Source organism: Bos indicus, chromosome 25 (genome assembly GCF_029378745.1).
Source record: "Bos indicus isolate NIAB-ARS_2022 breed Sahiwal x Tharparkar chromosome 25, NIAB-ARS_B.indTharparkar_mat_pri_1.0, whole genome shotgun sequence".
NCBI lineage: Eukaryota > Metazoa > Chordata > Mammalia > Artiodactyla > Bovidae > Bos > Bos indicus.
This window is the reverse complement of record NC_091784.1, coordinates 4,180,653-4,203,530: the sequence shown is the minus strand read 5'-3', so window position 1 is coordinate 4,203,530 and position 22,878 is coordinate 4,180,653. Positions and strand designations below refer to the sequence as shown.

At 41.6% G+C, this 22,878-nt stretch overlaps 1 protein-coding gene across 1 annotated transcript in view; it reads left to right on the top strand.

The window, feature by feature from the left end:
- CREBBP (CREB binding protein) overlaps nt 1–22,878 on the top strand; it is a 119,013-nt gene that overhangs the window by 22,121 nt on the left and 74,014 nt on the right. The window contains exon 2 of the mRNA XM_019987443.2: nt 2,896–3,608. Within this exon, the coding sequence (XP_019843002.2) occupies nt 2,896–3,608 (713 nt within the window). The remainder of the gene's footprint in view (nt 1–2,895; nt 3,609–22,878) is intronic.

Here is a 22,878-nt window from a genome sequence, read left to right as displayed (position 1 = left end):
TGGGATCTTGAAATGGGTTTTTTTTTAAATTGTTTTGCAGTGTGTTTTTTTCTTCTTTATCTGAAATAGATTTTGCAACAGGAAAAAGAAATGTGATAAAGGACATTTTGGGAACAACTGGCCAGATCTGAGTAAGGGCAATCAGTATTAAGTACCATATCAGTGTTCAGTTTCCTGAATTTGTCAGCTGCCCTGCGCTTGTGTAAGGGTGTTCTTAGGTGTCACACAGTAAAGCACTCAGGAGGAAAGGCGAGGCTCATGCCGTCCGCAGCTGCTCTCAGAGGCTCTGCAAGCAGAGTGTGTGTGCAAGGAGTGTCTAGTCCCTCACAGGCAGGATGAACTAAGTATGTGTTCGAGGTGGCTTATGAGGCATGTATGTTTAGTGAACTCAGGAGGTTGAAAGGGACTGGTTGGTTTTGCAGGAGGAGTCTCCGTAGTTACTGTTGAATGTGACAGAGGGCTGGACGTGAGGTTTTCTAGCCTGAGAGAAAGTGCATACAGAGGAGAAAGCTTGCTGATGCAGGTGCTGGCTTGTGGTATTGTGGCTGGGAGGTTGGGTGCCCCAGCAGGTGCTGAGGAGAGTGAAGGAGTTTGAACTTCATCTGTAGACATGATGAAGATACCAAGATGCCTTCAGCTGCAAGTTACCTTAGACTGCAGCTGGAATGGCTTCAGTGATACGAGTGTATTTTCTCTTGTTACAGGAAGTCTGAAGATGGTGTGGGGTGGGGCATGGTTCCAGGATCGCTGTGTTAGCCTAGAGATGGCTTCATGGACCTGGGTGCTTGTGTTTGCCCTGCAGCCATCCTTAACGCGTGAGCCCTGTCTCATTTCCTGGCTGAAAAGCGTTGCTGCAGTTCCAGGGTGAAATCTAGTGAAGAATGGGAGGTCATTTTCTGAGCATCCCTTAGCATTGGGAAGGAAAACCATCTCCAGAATGCCTTGGCCCACTTGCCTTCCGTTTCCATAGCTGGGACTGTGTCACTTGCCATGGGGAAGGTGGTCTGGTGGTTTTTGCTCCTTGGACTGGAAGGCGCTTCCCTTCCTGAAAGGAACATCCCAGGCAGCCAGCTGAGGAGCTGGTTGGGGAAGACAGTCGCAAGAGTCTGTACCTTGGAGAAAAAGGTTTTCAATTTTCTAAAAGTGGTTGGTGGCAGGGGCAATGGCTTGTTAAATTTTATAAGCCGCATGCACACATCACCCCCCATTTTACCCGTGCACCTATTTTTGGCAGGTTACTTTCCAGCTACTGCCCACATGCACGCACTTTAGTGCTAATCTTGCTCTCTGTGCCATTCTGCATACAGTTTCTATTTGCATGTTTTTATATAACACAAACATTTTCCTATATTTGTACAGTCTTCATATGTTAATGGATGTATAATGTTCTCCTGTTTCTATTGTGCAGCAGCTTATTAAACCTCTATTATTGGATGACAGTAATAATAATAGCTGAGGGCTTCCCTGGTGGCTCAGCAGTAAAGAATTCGCCTGTAGTGCAGGAGCCACAGGAGCCGTGGGTTCGATTCCTGCGTCAGGAAGACCCCCTGGAGGAGGGCATGGCAACCCATTCCAGTATTCTTGCCTGGAGAATCCCATGGACAGGGGAGCCTGGGGGGCTACAGTCCATGGGGTCACAGAGTCAGACATGACTGAAGCGACTTAGGAAGCACACAAAAGTAGCCAATACTTTCTGAACACTTAGCACCCGCAGGCACTGTTTAAGTTATTTACATGTATTAATTCATTTAGTCCTCACAGCAACCCTCTGAGGTGTAGTAGCCATTATCACTCCCAGATTCTAGAGAAGAACTGAGGCACAGAAAGCCTACGTGACTTAACCAAGGTCACACAGCTGGTAAGTGGGAAGCAGGAGGCAGAGCCGGCATCCAGAGATACTGGTAGTCTTGGTCTTGAGCTGTGATAACCAGTAGGTTAAACTGCTTCTGAGTATAGTCTGCGTTTATTTTGATGTTACAGGTAATTCCACGGTGACTGTATTTCTGCACATCTTGTCCTTTGCACTTGCACGCATGGCCAGGTTGTTGTTATTTGAACACTGCGTGGTCAGTGAAGGACTAGGGATGACATATATAGGCCACACAAGAGAAGTGTTACTTTGAGAGGGACTGGAAAGAAGGAGTTGCTATAATTTTCATGTTTGATTACCAAAGGATGGTCTCTTTGGTTTACTGTTTTATCTTCCTTTGTGATCCTTACGTGTTTGTATATCCGTTGCACATTTATTCTCGGGAGGTGTGCTTTCCATCTTTATGTAAGATTGACTTTAACCCTTTCTGTATAATTCAAGTACTTTTTAAGCTATTTTCTTTTACTTTTAATTCTTTTTAATTTCTGTATATATCTTTATTTCCTGTAGCTTTAGCACTTTGAGGAATCTCATTTTCTGTTAAGGCTAGTTTTTTTTTTTTTTTTAATAGTTTACTTCTTTTATATATATATTCACTTAAGGCTAGGCTTTAATTTTCTCAAATTACTGTTGGTCTAACCTGATGCCCAGTTAATGTTTTACACACATACATTCTTGAAGCATTTTAACATCATAATTAAGCGAACTCGTTAAATTTCCATTGTATTCCTTTAATTTGTATTTGCCTTACCCCACACTCTTTATTGTTTTGGAATATAGGATAGAATCTATCATTCTAGATAGCCTTCCTCTCATCTCTGTTTAACTTTCCCTTCTTCAGAATTTGAAAAATATTTTTCTGTTTCATTTTCTCAAATGAACTTTCAGATCATTTTGACATTACTCGTAAGACACGCGAGTGTTCCGTGTTAAGCGCCCCTTTAGGTTACGCTTGTAGTAACGTGACAGTTGGAGAGAGATTATGGTTGCTTAGTTTCTCATTTCTGTTTCTGTTTCATTTCTAGATTTTGGATCATTGTTTGATTTGGAAAATGATCTTCCTGATGAGTTGATCCCCAATGGAGGAGAATTAAGCCTTTTAAACAGTGGGAACCTCGTTCCAGATGCTGCTTCCAAACATAAACAACTGTCCGAGCTCCTGCGAGGCGGCAGCAGCTCCAGCATCAACCCGGGAATAGGCAATGTGAGTGCCAGCAGCCCCGCGCAGCAAGGCCTCGGCGGCCAGGCCCAGGGGCAGCCCAGCAGTGCCAACATGGCCAGTCTGGGTGCCATGGGCAAGAGCCCTCTGAACCAGGGAGATTCTTCCGCCCCCAGCCTGCCTAAGCAGGCAGCCAGCACCTCCGGGCCCACTCCTCCTGCTTCCCAAGCACTGAATCCGCAAGCACAAAAGCAAGTGGGGCTGGTGACCAGCAGCCCTGCCACGTCGCAGACGGGACCTGGGATCTGCATGAACGCAAACTTCAACCAGACCCACCCAGGCCTCCTCAATAGTAACTCTGGCCACGGTTTAATGAACCAGGCCCAGCAAGGACAGGCGCAGGTTATGAATGGATCTCTTGGGGCTGCTGGCCGAGGAAGGGGAGCTGGGATGCCATACCCTACTCCGGCCATGCAGGGGGCCACAAGCAGTGTGCTGGCTGAGACGTTGACCCAAGTTTCACCGCAAATGGCCAGTCATGCAGGGCTGAACACCGCACAGGCCGGAGGCATGAGCAAGGTAAGCGAGCGTCAGTGCTTTGCAGCTGTCCCGCTAACCAGGGGCACGTTCCTGTCCTCCTCTAGGTGTTCCTCCTGCCCCTCCTTCTCGAAAGGGTTGGATTTGGCATTCCATGTCCTTCTTCCCAGCATACAGATCCCTGCCGTGTCTTTAAGGTAGGAATTATTGAAGAAGCCAGTGGTAGGCTAGCCTGCACGTCAGATGGTTGAGAACACGGAGGGGAGTGTGGGCCGAGGGCCAGTTTTCAGCCTCTAAGACAAACGTGTGGAGATAGGACCACGTGGTTGAGAGGCAACTTCGAGGGGAGTCAGCCTTCTGTGGCGTTAGTGGGCCCGGCAGAGGCGCTCTGCCGTCGCCTCCCGCCGCCAGCCAGGGCAGTCCTCTTCATGCCCTTCCTGTGTTACAGCCAGCTGGCCTGGTGTGTTTTGCCACAGCCTCCGTTTTACCAGCGAGGAAGCTGGGTTCCTAGCTGGTTATCTCCTGCTGGGCTTAACAGGGAAGAGGTGGCATGGCAGAGCTTCGGGTCTCAGAGGAAACTCAGAGCAAGGGTTCTCCAGATGGGCTCCCAGGCCAGCGGCGTTAGCACTACCTGGAGCCTGTAAGGCACTCAGAGCTGCTGACTCGGGGGGTGTGATGGCTGTGCAGCGTAGAGCTCTGCTCCTGAGAAGGGCCTTGCAGCTGGTGTACAGTGTAGGAACTGAACGTGGAGAACAGGGAAGGCAGATGCTAAGGTGGAGAGAGCCCACTGGAAAAATGAGAGCAGACAAGGGACAGAGGATGCGGGCTGCCTTAGTGGCTTAGATGGTGAAGAATCCGCCTGCAGTGTAAGAGACCTGGGTTGAATCCCTGGGTAGGGAAAATCCCCTGGAGGAGGAAATGGCAACTCACTGCAGTGTTTGTGCCTGGAGAATCCCATGGACAGAGGAGCCTGGTGGGCTACAGTCCATGGGGTCGCAAAGAGTCTGACACGGCTGAGCGACTTCACTCTCACTTTCAAGGGGCAGAGCACGGGCTGACCCACCAGACGCCGACCCCTGGGACACGCTGAGGAGGCCAGCTGCTGCCCCCAGTGCCCCTGATTTAGGCGGTGTTTGGTGCAGCAGATTCCAGAACAGGAACAGCAGAACTGTTTGAATTTGATGAGTCCCAGATGAGGGAGAGGGAGAGGTCAGCGTCGAGCAGTTTCCCCGTAAGGTTGATGCCGGCACTGGGTGACAGCTGTGAACCGTGTGACTGGCTTGGCTAAGAAGAGGGTATTTTTTAACTGAAGAAGTAAAAGTGAAGTAATTCTAAACATTCACATTTCATTTATCTCTTTTGAAGTGTTATTAAGGGAAAATGTGAACTCAAATTTTTGTTGTCCCTGGTGTTTGAAGAGGGGTCTGTGTGTGCGTGCACGTTTTAAAGTTGAATTGAGAAGAGATTTCTTTGGGTTTAGGCTTCATGGGTAGATTTGATGTTTGTTCCTTCCTGATTCACTGGTCATTCTGCTCCAAATGCCCAGTTACGAAAAGGTATTTTGGAGAATTTAAGTCACACACAAAAATAAACAGGGCTCCTGAGTAATCTTAGAAATTATCGAGTTGTTTTCTTTAAAATGTGGATTATCTGTCCATATTTGCCACATTAGATACTAAAAGAGAATTTTAAAACACAAATGTTCATTAACCATTGTAGTGATGTCAAATGTCACAGAGCCTCTTGTGAGAGGATGAGAGCAAAAAAGGCAAATAATTGTCTTAGTGTTTTATGAAAATAGTTTTGACCCCTGAAAAGACCTGAGTCCCTTGACCACATTTGGAGAGCCATTGGTAGTGTGTGTGTGTGTGTTCATGTATTCCTAAAAGTTGGACTTGGCATACCCGGGCAGAGTACACTGTCACATGTACATACGTGATGTCCTGTGTCATCGGTGTCCACTAGATACTTGGTTTCCCAGTGGTTGCATGTGTCGTGGTTTGTTATTAGAGTCCCCTCCCCCGAATTGAATAACCTATCTTTTATTCAGTTGCTGTGGCTCTTAAGAAGCTGTTAATCTCTAGAATTCTTACAGTTTATTTGTTGACACATCTGGCTGTTTTGCTTGTTTTTTGTTCTGGGAGTTGCCTGAAGCCTGGGCATTGCTGATCACGTCTCCCTCGCTCCGTGTTCCTCCGTCTGCCCAGCGTTTTCACTCCTTTGTACAGCGGGGTCTGGCTTCAGACAGCAGCAAGCGTGCAGTGTGAGGACGGTAAGCCACATGACTTGTGGCACAGCCGTCTCCCATCCCAAAGAGGCCGATGGCGAAGAAAGGGTGGGAGGTGGCATTTTTGAAAGTTGCCGTGGCCTTTGGTTGGGACAGAAGAGCTAACAGTGGTGGGCAAATAGTGGGAGCGAGAGACACATTCATTTTAAGCTGAATAAGATTTTAAATGCACAGAGGGACAAAGAAACTTTTTTTAAAAGGCAATTTTGTTTAAAAAAAATTATTGGTACAAAGGATATGCAGATTTCCTATAAAATAATGTAAATAGTAAAAAGGGCAGCCCCTCTTCTGCTTACAGGTAACTGCTTCTGTACAGATATATTAACACAGGTCCTTTTTTAATATACGAAATGGAACTAGACTACATGAGATGAGCACCTTGCTGTTTTAGGTAACAGTAGACCACGAAATGCCTTTCCATGCCAGTGGGCGCAGATTTTTCTTGTTTTCCATGATGCACCATAGTTCCTGTACCCTGATGAGGAGCATTTGGGTTCTTTCTGACATCCCATTAGTACAGGCAGTGCTGCAGCGACTGTCCTCCAGTGGGCATACCCACATGCGTTGTGAGGTACATTCTGAAAAGTGAAGTTACTGGGTCAAAGACTTTGTTAACAGTTTTGTTTTTAGACAGTAATCATGCATATGGTTTAACAACTAAGTCAAATTTTTTTAAAAATCAGCATTAAGGATAAAAACTGAAAAGTTAGTCTCCCTTAATTTTTGACCTTTACTGCTACTGCTACTGCTAAGTCACTTCAGTCATGTCCGACTCTGTGCGACCCCATAGACGGCAGCCCGCCAGGCCTCCCCTGTCCCTGGGATCCTCCAGGCAAGAACACTGGAGTGGGTTGCCATTTCCTTCTCCAAGGCATGAAAGTGAAAAGTGAAAGTGAAGTCGCTCAGTCGTGTCTGACTCTTAGCGACCCCATGGACTGCAGCCCACCAGGCTCCTCCGTCCATAGGATTTTCCAGGCAAGAGTATTGGAGTGGGGATTTTTGACCTTTGGTTCTCCCAAATTCTCTCACCAAAGGCAGCTACTATTTCTTATCTGTCCTGCCAGAGATGGTCTGTAGATATACAGGCACAGAGAGGGTGTGTGTGTGTGTGTGTGTGTGACTTCTAAACATAGTATAGTATAACCTCTCCCCTCCCCTGCGCCCCCATCACATACATGTGTGTGCACCTGTCCTTTCCGCCCCGCAGCAGTGCAGGTTGGAAGCTGTTGCATGTTAGACGGAGCTCTCAGTTCCTCTCACGAGGTATGTCAGGGGAGTAGCCCCTGATTTGGCTGTATCTTAATTTATAGGACTAATGCCCCAATGGCTGTATGTTTTGATGCTATACGTTTGATTTTTGATTTGTGTATATATCTTTGTATAGCTAGATGTATCTGCTGGAGAGATTTGGGGGGTGAAATTTCTGGATTAAAGGATAGTGACATTTTTAATAAGCATAGATATTTAAGCACAGATCCTCTCCCAAAACATGCAGATTATACCCTAACCAACAGCAGATGAGTCCCTGTGCCTCATTCTCACCAACACTGATACCTTTTTTTTTTTTTTTTTAACTGATTGCCGTTCTCTTAGGTACAATATCTTGTCATAAATTCATGGGCCTTTCTATTTTGCTGTTGCTCATATTCTCTGTCAGTTTTTCTTTTGTCTTGTTTCCCATTTTTTCTTGTTGGTTTGTACTCAGTATTTTTGCATATTAAAAGCTAAAGTCTAAAGACAAAAAATTAGAAGCAAAAAGCATATAAAGTGAGATGAGAGAAGCAAAATCAAGCATAGCGTGTGTGAAAGTCGCTCAGCCGTGTTCAACTCTTTGCGACCCCATGGCCTATACAGTCCGTGGAATTCTGTAGGCCAGAATACTGGAGTGGGTAGCCTTTCCCTCCTTCTCCAAAAGATCCTCCCAACCCAGGGATCGAACCCAGGTCTCCTGCATGGCAGGCAGATTCTTTACCAGCTGAGCCACCAGGGAAGCCCAAGAAAACTGGAGTGGGTAGCGTATCCCTTCTCCAGTGGAGCTTCCTGACCCAGGAATTGAACCGGGGTCTCCTGCGTTGCAGGCGGATTGTTTACCAACTGAGCTATCAGAGAAGCCCTGAAAATATGAAGTGACTCATTTTTTTTTCCTGAAAGTGTTATCATTTTTTTTTTTAAGCTAAAGTCTTTTAATAAGGGAAAGTGTTTCCCCTTTTTTTACTTGCCAGAATGGCCACATAGTTCTGAGTTTTTACCGAATGGATGTTTTCAGTTTTTATAGAAGCAGATTTTTTCCATGTTTTCCTTTATGTCTCTTGGGTTTTATGTCATGTTTGGAAATACTTTTCTATTCCAAAATGGAGTATTATATATTCTTTTCCCTTATAGCTTGGGTCTTTAATCCAGAATTCATTTTGGCTTGAGTTTCTATATTAATAGAAATCTAGCTTTGTATACACTTTTGCAAATTAGTTAGCCCAGTGCATTTATTTAGTATTACTATTTTCTCAGTTGTCTTACCCTGTTCATGCAAGCTTTGTCTTGTATGTCTTTTTATGAGTCTTATGTTGCTCAGAAGCATACTATAGTTTTCTTTATATAAGTAATACACCTTTTTTCCCCCTAAGTTTCTGGATGTATTCATGGTGTTTTGATATAGGAAAGATGTTAACATATATATGTCACTTCAGTAATCTGGCCACTTGATGGAATTCTCTTGTTCTAATACTTTTTCGAGTGAGTCTCTTAGGTTTTCCTAGTATACAGTTATCTTTTGCATTATTGGTACTTTTGTCTTCTCCTTGGCAGTATTTCTACCAATGTTTATGCTCTTAGGCATCCCTGTCTTGTCTCTGATTTAAATAGAGATGTATTTGGTGTTTTATTATTAAGTATAACGTGAGCTTTGGTTTTCAGCCTTTTTAAATTGGGACATAATCTATTCCTCATTTGTTGGATGTTGGATTTTATCAGAGTCCCTCTTGACATCTATATTATTACCCTGTGATTTTTTTCTCCTTTGTTTTATTTATGTGGCAAATTATCTCAGATTTCCTACTGTCCGGTTGAACCACCTCTGTAATTGTGAAATTAAGTTAATATTTTGCTGGATTTTATTGGCTAGCATTCATTTAGAATTTTTGCTTCTCACTAATCAATAGTGAGATTGATCCCTGATTCTTTTTTGTGTGTTTTGTCAGGTTTTCGTATCAGAGTTGTGTTAAATTGGTCAGAGTTTGGAAGCTGTTCATATCTGTTCTCTGAAACAGTTTGGAATTTAAATGATCTGTTCCTTGAAGAACTGAGAAGCATCATCTGTACAAAAGCTATATGGGCCTGAAGTTTTTTCCCCAGAGGGTGACTTAAGATTTTTGACAATACTCCATTAGACTCTTGGTCTCAAATCAGTATCTTTTTGTTTTAGAAAAATTTCAGTTTGTTTTTATTCTGAAGAAAAACTCAAAGCATTTAACTTCTACTCTTCATTAAAAATAAAAAGTGGGTACTATTCCCATTTTACAGATTAGAAATAGAGGCACATAGAATGGAGAGGAGAAACTATTTCATTTAAATCACATCATTCTTTGTTAACATTACTGGCATGTTGTTGAAATGGCTCGTGTTTTCTATTTTAAATGTTTAAGAGTCACACAAAATTAGGAATGAGAAAGTGGAAATAATCATAAACATCATAAAGGGCTTCCCTTGTGGCTCAGCTGGTAAAGAATCCACCTGCAATTCAGGAGACCTGGGTTCAATCTCCAGCCTTTCCCTGGAGAAGGGAAAGGCTACCCACTCCAGTATTCTGGCCTGGAGAATTCCATGGACTGTATAGTCCATTGGGGTCACACAGAGTTGGACACGACTGAGTGACTTTCACTATCACTATCAGCCAGGCTTCGTGGGATCCTATCCTGGCTGTGCTGGGTGATCATGGGGAGTTACTCAGCGCCCCTCTCCTCCCTCCACTCTGTGTGTCTCCGTTTCAACAGTAGGAAACCTCGTATGTTACCTTTTTGGTAGCATGCTCTACTTTTCTGTAGAGAATCAAAACTTGTCTTTTAGGAGGACAGCAAAAAATATATTTAAAGTGGGGATTGGAAGCTATACGCAAGTTCTCTTGCCTGGAGGTGTTGTTGCCGTGTAGAGAGGTGGCAGAGGAAGCAGACTGATAGGAAGAGGAAGGTATTGCAGAGTATCTGGGCAAGGGGTCCAGTCCCAAGGCTGTTAAGTGCTTTTGCAGCCTCGGAAATCTGTTCAGTCCTTTCTTATAAGTAATATATAAGAAATCAGGGAGTTTTGTAATTAAAAAAAAAAGAAATCAGGGACCAAGATAGTTTGTATGGTAAGCCCTCTTCACAAAGGGTTAGATTAGGACTTGTTTTTGATAAGGCTTTTGGAATATTAGTTTTGTTTTAGAAAGTAGTCAGAAAAAAGGGGCCTGGCTTTCCCTAGAGCTGTCTTATAGGTGAAGGTTTTGATTTAGATCTAGATCCCCTGGTCAGTCAGCCAGCATTTTGGTTAGATAGGATAAAGCGATGATTCTCACACTTGGCGTCCAGCACAGTCACTGCGGGCTTGCTAACCCAGCGTGCTGGGGCTCCCCAGAGTTCCTTCTACAGTAGGTTTGGGGTGGGGCCAGCTCCCAGGTGACCGTAGTTGGTGCTGGTCAGGGACTGCACTCCGAGAACTGTCGTGCTGAAGGGATGGATTAGCAGCATGTTGTCACTAAGGGAGGAATGGAGCCAAATTGGTTATTGGGAATGAGTGACCCGCCTTTTCTATTTTGGAATGATAATTGAAAATTTCTAACATTTAGTAGCAAGAGAAATAATCCTGTACATTTGTCTGATGCTTTTCTCTTTTTCATGTCATTTCTTTTTAATGTCATGTCATCTGATCCTTGGTAGCAAATAAGGACATTTTTTGTTAAATAAATCCTAATTTGGCCTTTTTAAAAAAGATCACAGTGAAAGTAAATGGTGACTTTATAGAACAAAAGGACTGAAAGCTTAGAAATACTCCAGTGAGCTGTGGTATGATTATAGAGCTATTGTAGGCACAGGTTTTGGTAAAAATGTTAAGCAGTCTTCTACTGGTTCAGTCATCTTATCATGACTTTCATGGAGAATATGTGAGTCAGGATGTGCTGAACTTCCCATGATATGTATGCATGAATTTATTTTTATTTATTTTTTGTAATGAATTTAAAAAATAATTTTATTTTTTTAATTTATTTTAATTGGAGGCTAATTATTAACACTAGAACACTCCAGTATTCTTGCCTGGAGAATCCCACGGACAGAGGAGCCTGGTAGGCTACAGTCCACGGGGTCGCAAAGAGTCAGACATGACTGAGCGACTTCACTTTCATAAATTAATTAGCCTCCAATTAAAATAAATGAATTTATTTTTAAAAACTTTTAAATGAGACTGTATATGTGTCGGTCATGGCTTTGCACAGAGTCCTGCCCTGCTGCTGCTCCTGTCCTCGCTGTCGTCTCCTCTTCATCTTCAGCGGTGGTACAGGTTGCCTCCCCACATGGAGTGCAGTTGAGTGCTTGCAGCAGAGGTTGGAATCTGGACTTGCTGCGTCACTAATTATTAGCTGTGGGAAAATCATGTAATCACTCTGGGTCTTGTTTGTCCTTTAAATGAGCATAATAGTAATATCTGCCTTTGAGAATTGTGTAGATTAAAAGAGGATAGTAATATCTATCTCATAGAATTGTTATGCTGATTAAATGAGATGGGGTATATCTAGTTCTTGGTGTCTGGGTTTACTGAAAACTTGCAGAGAAGACTGGGTTAGTTAGCTGGCCAGATGCTTTCTTACCTAAAGGATTTGAGATAATTAACATTTGAAGTGATGAGACTGCTTTTCTGCTGTTTTCAGAGAATTATTTTTTAATTAAAAAAATAGTTGATTGAACAAAAATTGTAGGTCTAGAGAAGAAAACACTGTCAATAATCCTATTACCCACTTCATAGTTGGTATTAACTTTTTGATGTTTTCCCTAGCAGTCTTTTATCCATAATTACTTACCTCATTTTATTTTTTTACTTTATTTTATTTTTTTTAGAAATACATGCATCATATTTTTTTAAATTATTATTACTTTACAATATTGTATTGGTTTTGCCATACATTAACATGAATCCATCACGGGTGTGTACATGTGTTCCCAATCCTGAACCCCGCTCCCACCTCCCTCCCCATACCATCCCTCTGGGTCATCCCAGTGCACCAGCCCCAAGCATCCTGTATCATGCATTGAACCTGGACTGGCGATTTGTTTCTTATATGATATACATGTTTCAATGCCATTTTCCCAAATCATCCCACCCTCACCCTCTCCCACAGAGTCTAAAAGACTGTTCTATACATCTGTGTCTCTTTTGCTGTCTTGCATACAGGGTTATTGTTACCATCTTTCTAAATTCCATATATATGCGTTAGTATACTGTATTGGTGTTTTTCTTTCTGGCTTACTTCACTCTGTATAATAGGCTCCAGTTTCATCCACCTCATTAGAACTGATCCAAATGTATTCTTTTTAATGGCTGAGTAATACTCCATTGTGTATATGTATCCATAATTACTTACCTCTTTTTAAAATAGAAATTGGAGTTACCTTTCTTTTTTTCAGTTAACTTTATAACATTATTTTTTGTAGCACAAACTGAATGTTTTGCAAAATAGCAACATTGAGTTCTTTGATTTGATAGGTCTCTAGGGTGACTACTTGGAAGAGCATACTTGTAAGAAAAACCAATCAGCCTTATTACTTTCTAACTAGAGGTCAACAATTAGGATCTGGGGTTAGAGATCCTAATTACTGTTTTATTATTTTTAAAAGTATAATTTGCATAGAGTGAAATGCACGAGATCTGAAGCGTTACAGTTTGATTTGTCAAGACCCATGCCGGTGTTATCCACACCCCTGTCACAGTACAGGGCGAGTCGTTAGCCAAAAAGTCCCTTGGTACTCCTCCCTTTTTGTGTTCTGCCACCCATTTCTTTCACCATGGATGAGTTTTACCTGTTCTCAGACTTGATATAAATGGAATTGGGTAGTGTGGGGTTTGTTTTTGATGAGGCTTCTTTTTTGCTCGGTGTTTTGGAGATTCATCCATGTTGTTGCCTGGATTCAATAGTTCTTTTTACTGTTAGTGTCCACTGTGTGAATATACCATGACTGCTTATGTGGTTTCCTATTCATGGACATTGTGGTGGTTTCCAGTTTGAAGCTGTTAAGAATAAAGCTTCTGTGAACGCTTTTGTATAAGTCTTTGTGTGGCCATATAAGTTTTCATTTCTCGTGGTTAAATAACTGGGAATGGAATTGACTGGGTAAGGAGGGGTCTGTTTCTGGACTCTAGTCCAGGAGTCAGCAAATTTGTAGCCCATGGGCCAAATTTGGCCCATAACCTAAGAATGGTTTTTATATTTCTAAAGCATTGATTAAAAAACAAACAACTAAAGAAAAGAATGAGGGATGGAAACCACTGGTTACCTGCTAAGACTAAACTATTTACTAATGACTTTTACAGGGAGTCTGCAACCCCTCTTCTAGTCTGTCCCATTGATCTGTTTATATATATATATATATATATATAGCTTATTTATTTATGGCTGCGCTGGGTCTTTGTGGCTGCATGTTTTCTCTAGTTGCGACAAAGAGGGCTACTCCAGTTGCCGCGTGGGGGCCTCTGGCTGCAGTCGCTTCTGCTGTTGCGAGCACGGGCTCTTGGACTTGTGGGCCTCAGTAGTTGCAGCACGTGGGCTCAGTAGTTACGGCGCGTGGGCTTAGTTGCTCCATAGCATGTGGGATCTTCCTGGATCAGGGATCAAATCCTCATCTCCTGCATTGGCAGGTGGATTCTTTACCACTGAGCCACCAGGGAAGCCCTGATCTGTTTATTTCTTTAGCTTTATCAGATCAGATCAGATCAGTCGCTCAGTCGTGTCCGACTCTTTGCGACCCCATGAATCGCAGCACGCCAGGCCTCTCTGTCCATCTCCAACTTTAGCTTATAGTAAGTATTAAAAACAAATTGTTTAATTTCTCATTTTCATTTGTTTGATGTCTAGATTTTGTCTAGATTGTTTCACTTGTTTGTTGCTAATATAGAGAAATAGAATTGATTTTTCTTTATTAACATTATATCCTGTAACTTTTCATAACTCACTTGTTAGCTCTACTTATGTGATAGATGCCTTAGAATTTTCTAGGTCATGTTGTCTTTGTAAAATAAAGAATTTTACTTCTTCCTTTCTAATTGGTGTGCTTTTTATCTTTTTGGCTTCACTGCTCTGCCTGAGACCTTCAGTACAGTGTTTAATGAAAGTGTTGAGAGCATGTACACCCTGTCTTATTCTTGATCTGTGGAGGAAAACAGTCTTCCATAAAGTATGGTGTTAGTTGTAGGCTTTTAAAGATCCCCTTCGTCAGGATGTTGCTGAGCCTTTTTATCATAGATGATTATTGAATTTCATCAGGTATTTTCCTGCATCTGTTGAGAGGATCAGGAGGATTTTCTTTATTCTGTTAATGTGGTAAAGTGCATCTTTCTAAATGTTGAACCAACCTTACCTTCCTGGGATAACCAACCTCCCTCGATTGTGATATGCTATCCATTTTATGTACTGCTGGATCTTATTTATTAAAATATTGTCTTAGGATTTATGCTTCTATATTCATGAGGGATATGGATCTGTAATTTTCTTGCAGTATCTCCTGATTTGCTTTGGTATCAAGGCGATGCTTTTTTGTTCTCTGTTCCTTACTTTTCTATGAGAGTTTAGTATTGTTTCTTTAAATATTTAATAAAATTCACCAGTGAGACCATCTGGGTCTGGAGTTCTCCTTGTGAGAAGATTTCAAATTATGATTTGATTAATTTAATAGGTACAGATTATTTCAATTTTTCATTTCTTCTTGTGTTAATTTTTTTTTTCCCCAAGGAATTTATCCATTTCATCTCAGGTCTTAAACTTATTTAGCAGTGAAGTATTCATAATATTCCCCTAACTTCCTTTTAATGGCTATAGAATCTGTAATAATGTCCAGTGTCCCTTTTTTGAGTCTGATATTTATAGTTTTATGTTTCTCTCATTTTCCCCTGATGAGTCTGGAGAGGAATTTGTCAACTTGATTGATATTCTCAGACAGCCAACTTTTGACTTGTCAATATTCTCATTTTCTATATCATTGATTCTCTTTATTTTCTTTCTTCTGCTTTGGATTTTTTTTTGCTCTTTATAACTTTTTGGGGGTAGGTGAACATTTGAGCAATAAATTTCATTCTAAATTTGCTTTACACTGCACTTGATAAATTTTGATAGAGTTTTATCATTTAGTTCAAATATGTTAATATTTTACTTGTTATTTCTTGGACTCATTTTTTATGTAGAAGTGTGTTGCTTAATTTTCAAATATTTGAGATTTTTGCAGATACTATTTTGTTACTGATTTCTTATTCCATTGTGGGCAGAGAATGTGTTGTATATAATTTTTGTCCTTTGAAATCTCCGGAGGCTTGTTCTATGGCCCAGCATATGGTCTATCTTGATGAATGTTCTGCATATGCTTGAAAAGAATATGCGGTTGTAGGGTGTAGCATTTGTAAATGTCAATTAGAGTAAGTTGATTGTGTTCAAATCAGCTACATCTTTACTGATTTAAGTTAATATATATTTTGGATTATTATGTCTTCCTGATGAGTTTTGCATCATTCTCAGTGTTTCTCTTTATTTCTATTTTTGTTTCATTAACACAGCTACTCTCATTCTTACTAACATCTGCAAAGGATGTCTTCTTTACCCTTTGTCCATGTCTTTGAAGGATGTCTTGTGTAAAGAATATGTAGTCAGAACTTGTTTTTAATTTATTCTGACAGTCTTTGTCTTTAAGTGGAGGGTTTAGTTTATTTACATGAAATGTTGATACAGTTACACTTCGGTCGATATCTTACCATTTGTTTTCTCTTTGTCCCTTCTGCATTTAGTTCTTCTTCTTTTTCCCTCTCTCTTTGTTCCTTTCCTGCTCTCCTTTTGAAGGCTAATTCCAACATCTTTGTCCTCTCTGTGTTTGCAGTCTTTCTGTTCGTTTTTTAAAAATATATAATTCCCAGTGATGGGTCATATTTTCTTGCCTCTTTGCATGTTTAGTTATTTTTGATTATGTAGTAGACATGGTGGATGTGTTGTTGAGTAAGAGTTTTGTTGTCTTTCTTTAGAGAGTGTTGGGTTTGTTCTGGAAGACATTTGACTCTGCCCTTCGTATTCCTCTTGGGTGCTTTTCCTTCAGTGCAAATAATTTAGGAACGATTTGATTCTAAAGCCCAGCCGTTAACATATCTCAGACTGGAACATATCTTTGGGCAGGGCTTCCTAAACTTTATAAGGATTTGCAGATCACCTGGGGATCTTGTTAAGGTGCACATTCTGCTTTGGGAGGTCTTGGGAGTGGGGTGCTGTGAGTCTGCTTTTCTTAGCAGCTCTGGGAGGGTCAGGTGGTGTGGCTGTGCTATCTGGGCACTGGAAGGTCTCTCCATCTTGATGGTATAAGCGTAATTAGGGTGTGTAATGGGTGCCCACTGGTGACCGAATACATCACATTTCAGAAGTTATCTTTCATTTCTTTCATTGTTTAGTGCATAAAGTTAGGAAGTACTAAACTTAACATTCTTAGTGTAAATGGGTCCAAAGCATGACTTCAAGGATCGACTTCTCCAAAATGTTTCTGCAATATTTTGGAAAGAGTTGCATTTACTGTAGACATAATTTGCTGTCCATCTGTCACCAAGTTAAAACATTTAGGGTTTTTATGTTGATTACCGTGTAATACTTCTGGCATTTTCAGAAGTATGTAATGACTATAGCATCAAATTGCAGTATGATCCTTTATGAACAAGGATAACAGTTACCGTGTTGACTCTTTTTTGAACTACAGACAAGAGCAGGCAAAGAATGACATTTCTGGGGCGCCGGTTATACGGGACTCTGTTCTAGGTGTCTTTGCAGAGTAATCTTGATTCTTTCGTGTTTAATAATCCTGTGAGGTGCATGCCATATCTGTTTTGCACATGGAATAAAATATTCTGAGCCACTTTTCTGTCTCCCAGGAAATTATTCAAGATGACACATGTTAGAAAGTGGCTGAATTTGACTTGCAACCCCTCCATGTCTGACTTCAAAGTCTGTATTTTTTCTTCACCATTTTGTCTGTGATATACCAGGATTCAAAATAAGGTGAGAAAGTGCATAATACCCGATTTTCTGTATATGAATCAGATTTGACCCCCATCGACAAGATCTCTAGAATAGATAACTTGGAGAGCGAGTCTGATTTCCCAGGAGTACTTTTTGTTGTACAAAAGGATTTGCTATTTACGTCCTTTTAGAAACACACCCATGTATACTGTACTGTGGTCTGATGAGGCTGTAGCTCTCAATCTGAAACAGTAATTCAGCCAAGCAAGATTGGCAAGCCCCATAACAAAGTTGATTTTTCTTGCTAGTGAAAATGTTTTTACCTCCCAGGTAGGAGGCCAGCATGGTTATAATTACTTTTAATGTGGTATTTTGAAGTCATCTTGCCTTTTAAAATTTTTTTAAATAATACTGCTACTATAGCAAAGAAAGGTTTCATTTGTGATTTTCTGGGTTTTTAAGTTTTCAGAACACACCAAAGAATGATAGAATCAGTATGTTTCTGTTAGAATTAACATGTTTATAGTTAGCAGATTTTTTCTTCACAGTCTTTTTTTTTTAACTTTTTAAAAAGTTTATTTTTGTGTTGGCTGTACCACGAGGCTTGCAGGGTCTTAGTTCCCCAACCGGGGACCAAACCTGCACCCATGGCTGAAAGTGCTGAGTCCTAACCGCCAGAGAGTTCCCTTTTCATCTTTAAAGTAGACGTTTTTTAAGAACAGTTTTAGATTTGTAGAACAACTGGAAGATGGTTTTAAGGATTTGTACACCTCTTCCTCCCCCCATTTCATTTTCTCCTGTTATTATATTTGTATATAACATTTGTATATTTGTCACAACTAATGAGCCAATATTGATACGAAATCCATACAGATTTCCTTAATTTTCCCCTAATGTCCTTCTTTCTTAAGGATCCAATACCACTTTAGTTATGTCTCCTTAGGCTCCTCTTGGCTAGGACATTTTCTCCATCCTTCCTTGTTTTTGATTATTTTGACAGTTTTGAGGAGGACTGGTCAGGTGTATTTAGAATTTCCCATTGTGATATCATTCTGTGATGACTGGGGTTTTAGACTTAAGGTGTTGGGGAAGGAAGATCATAAAGTGCCATTCTCATCACATCATGGCAAAGGTACATATTGTCATCATGGCTGATCACATGGCTGTGTGGCTGCCTGGCCTGGGTCGTGTCTCCGCTGTGCCGGGCCATCCCCTCTCCCTTGTAGCCAGTCCTCTTGGAAAGAAATCACCATGCACAGCCCACACTTAAGGAGTGGGGTTGGACTCTACCTCCTTTATGGGGGGTGGGGCGCATCTGTCTGTGTAACTTATTTGGAATGCTCCTGCATGGGAGATTTGTCTCTTCTTCATAGTTTTTTTTTTTTTAATAAATAAAATCAAATCTAACCCACTCTAGTATTCTTGCCTGGGGGATTCCATGGACGGAGGTGCCTGGCAGGCACCATAACATCGCAAAGGGTTGGACATGACTGAGCGACTTTCACTAGCCAGATTCAACATTCATGAAGTGCAAATGGGAAGTAGATGGGTTTTGACATTGGACAGGTATGGGTGTGAAGCACTAATTTGTGAAATGGTAATAAGAATATTCACATCACAGTAATATTGTGTGGAAATTATCTGTGTAAAGTTCTTGACATGGAATAGGTGCTTTTAAAACATTAAGCTCCCTTTCCTCCTTTCTCCACACCTGACTCCCATACCCAGATACTCCCAGTCTTGACTATGTGGTCTAGATCGGGGTTCCTAACCTCTGGGATCTAATACCTGATTATCTGAGGTAGAGTTGATATAATAATAATAGAAATAAAGTGCACAATAAATGTCATGCACTTGAATCATCCCCAAACTACCCCTCTGTCCCCCAGTCTCTGGAAAAAATGTCTTCCACAAAACTGGTCCCTGGTGCCAAAACAGTTGGGGATGGCTGGTCTAGATCATGTGAATCAGGAGATTTGTGTGACGTTATTTATCATGCATCTTCCATAGAAAATATGTTTTAAAAACCCAGTTCATATTGTGTGTTGGGATTAACTTACTGGCTCCATCATTGACTACTTAACTTGTGTAAATCCTGGCTCTGCCATTTACTAGGTAACTTAGGCAAGTTTTTAACCTGTTAGTGACTTGGTTTCCTCATTTGAACAATGAAGATAATAACTACCCAGGATTAGATAAGATAACCATGTAATACACTTGACAAAGTACTTGTTGCATATTAAGGGTTGGATTTTATTACTATCACTGTTACATTATTAGGTATTTGATTTGTGATGGTACATAGATAAGCTTAGACAAGCCATTACATGTGCCTTATTTTGTAATCCATGCTAATAAATTTTATTAATAGGTAATAAAAAACAAAAAAAATAAAATAAATAAATAAAATCAAATCTAACAGATTAAAAATCTACATGTCTTATGTACGTTATACATGGCACACTATACATATTCATCTCATTTTTCAAAAACTTGATATTATTAAAATTGATAATATAGATTTGATTCATTTATTTTAAACATCTGTCCATGTGACTTTTACAATTCTTCCTTAAATTTTTTGTGTTACAGTTTTTCTGTATTGTTTGTGCAGGTTTTTGAATATATATGTAACTCTCTGAAAACTTTGCCTTTTACAAGAACTTGAAGCAGTGGGTATAGTTGAATCTGAGATACAATAAATTTTTGTTTTAGTAATTTTTAAAATGAAGACTACTCACAAATGGAGTTTTCCCCCAAGCATTTTTTCTTTTTCTTTGCTCATGTTTATGACACTTGGTAAAATGAACTCTGTGTGTGCAAACATTCCTTTTCCTCCCTTTGGTTTTGTGCTGAGGAATGAGCACCCTTCTTGAATGTTCTAAAGAACGAGTGTCCAGAGTGCTCTGAACACACCAGGTCAGAGCTATCGGTTGATTGTTGATGACATTTTCTGTTCAGGAGGTGTAGGTAATTATCAGTGGATTATAATTCCAAAGTCATAGTTCTGTGTTAGTACACATGTGCCCAGTATTATATATTTTAGAGGAGGAATGTGGCCTTTGGGTTTGTAGCTTTTGATGAATGGCATATTGCGGTGGTTGCTTTGTTATTTACTTGGTAGAAACTTCATACCCTCAGTAACAAGCCATCTCATTCATGTTTTTCTGCCAAGTTTTTGAAGAATGAACTGGGAGACAAGCCATCTAAAGTCCTAGAGTAAGATGAGAGATAGATGATACTGAGAAATGCCAACCTCAGACGTGATATTGCAATCACTGACTTTAAATCGTTAGCAGTTATGGTGCAAGCCCGCCTGTTTTCAGTATTGTAGAAAATCTATTCACTTTAGAGAATCCTGTCTGAGGTTAGAGATTTTCTGTGCTCTATTTTTGGAAAGAGATATTAAAGCCACCTCAAGACTGCACAGTGCTTTGTGGTTTTCAGTGCATTTTCCTCTGCACTATTCCATTTGAGTCGGAAACAGGAAGTCTGGGCAGCCCCGTGTGCCTGGTGTACTGGGGCAGTGGTCTCGGTGGTGGGCGGCCATGCCGATAGGGCCGTGGGGAAGCGCTGGGTGTGGCGATAAGGGACAGACCAGGCGGAGGTTTGGAGTCTTGTTTTCTCCCCATAGAACTTGGCACATTTTGCTTGAAGATTGACTATAGAATGGGAGGTGCTGGCCAGCTTGGCAGTTGTCAGGGTGTGGCTGCGCCTCGGTGTGCCCCTGCCGCACGTGGGTTCATTGAAGGAAAGGCGTGGGGTAGGAGTGGCTGGAAGTTGCATGGCCGTGACTCTCAGGTCAGTCTGTCCAGATCTGACTGGAGACGTCACAGCAGTTTCCATTCCAGTCTGTCATGTTGCAGGGCTGCTCTTGAGAGACAGAGCTTACCTCTTATAAGTAATTATCAGCATTAATAACCAGCTTACTTCTGTTCTTCCCAGTCTTGATGTTCCTTTTAATTAATACCTTAGATTTGTCAGTCAGCTCCCAGCCAGATGGCTGGTCATCTAGTCCAATTGTTGTGGGTATTTGAGTGGAGAGACTTTGAAACTGAGAGAGTAACCCCTCTGTAGTGGGTACCCGGGGATGTCTTACCGTTTTCTCGTTCCTGGTGCTGATTCTGAACTGCAGCCACCACTGATGAACATTAGTGGTTACTGTTCAGCCCGCTTCTCGGGGCCCATCTAAGTTGCCCCACCTGAGCTGTTTGTCTGCCTGCCCCATTCCTCCCCAGACGCCATTTAGCAGTCGGGGTTGATGCCGCCTGCTGACAGCGCACGTGTGTTTCCTTGTAGCTCGTGTCTCTGGTCTTGGGCTCGAGAGCACGTGGACCCGTGTGCTCTGCACCGCCACCAGCCCGCACTGTCCCCTTGTGGAAGGTGCTGATAGATGGCATTCTCATGAGTGATGAGCATGCGTATCACCACCACCTTTTCAATTCCACTGTGCCGAAGGTCAGAGCATCGTTCCAGGAGCTTTGAGCTCAGAGGTAGATGGGCATCAGTGAGAGTGGGAAGGTGTGATAGATGCTGGACCAGCTCCTTGCTCGGAGGGTCTGCTCCCTAAACAGGTACTCTCCGCTGGCAGTGCATCTCACTGTCGAAATCTGGGAGCCAGACACGTTCTGCTGAGTCCCTCGTGATGCATTCTCTTGCCTGCTGCTCTCCAGAGCTCAGGTGCCAGGTGGAGTCAGAGGAAATGGTGTTCCTTGCTGCCTGGACCAGAGTGCAGCGAACAGGAGTTCTTTGTGCCTTTGTTGAATCAAGAGTCACTCACGCAGTTTCCAAGTTGATAAACATTAGCAACTGGAGCAGCACACAGTGTGTTACATCCTGATTGGCTGTTAACTGCATTTGCTTCTCTTTTCCCTCCTTCCAGCCTTTCTTGCCAATGGGAGTGTAGATGTCTGAGTGGCTGAGCCTCATTCAGGCTTTTTTATGGTCATATGTATAATACATTAGAGCAAAGTGTGACAACCTACAACCATGTTATAACTGTGGATTTAATTTAAATTCCCACCCAGGAGTAATCTCTGGCAGTCATAATCAGTTTGATCTACCTAGTTTTATTCAGTGTCTGATGACAGGTTAAAATTAATATTTTAAATACAGCTGTGCAGCCCATCAGTGGGTCATATTAATGTGAGCAGTCAGAATATTTGAGTAGAGAATGACTTAAAAACAACTTTTCCTCCTTGGATAAAATAATGCTTTGTGGAGAGAATTTGGATAATATAGAAAATGTTTAAAAAATAAAAACCACCTCTAAACCCTTTATTAAATATTTTGGTGTTCTCTTTCATGCTCTGCATGTATCTGTGTGCATGTGTTATGGGGATTATATGTTTTTATCCTTTTTTTTTTTTAACTTAAGGTACAAGGCCGTTTTCCCCGTATCAGTAAGGGGTGAGTTTTTATAGTAAAAGAACTATTTTACCTTAAATGCCACCGCCACTGCTTTACACCGATTTTGCACTTTGCCTTTGCGAGAGCTTTCACATAAGTTATCTCTAGGAGTGAGGCGCAGAGTGTGTGAAGTGTTAGGGTGCCTCTGTGTGTCCTCAGAGCTGTGTGCACCAGTGGACATGACCAAGAGCACGTCACTGTACCGAGTGTGTTTTTATTAGGACTTGACACAACTCGGATTTTGGTTAGAAGTAGAGCCACATGTATTTGAAACGACGACGTGTCTTTGAGTGTGTTTTATGGCTTGAGATTTATGGTGTTTAATAAGCTGGGCAGGACTTGACTTCATCCCCTTCGTTCCTCCTCTTGCAGCCGAGGAGGCCCCAGAGAACACTGGGCTCGTG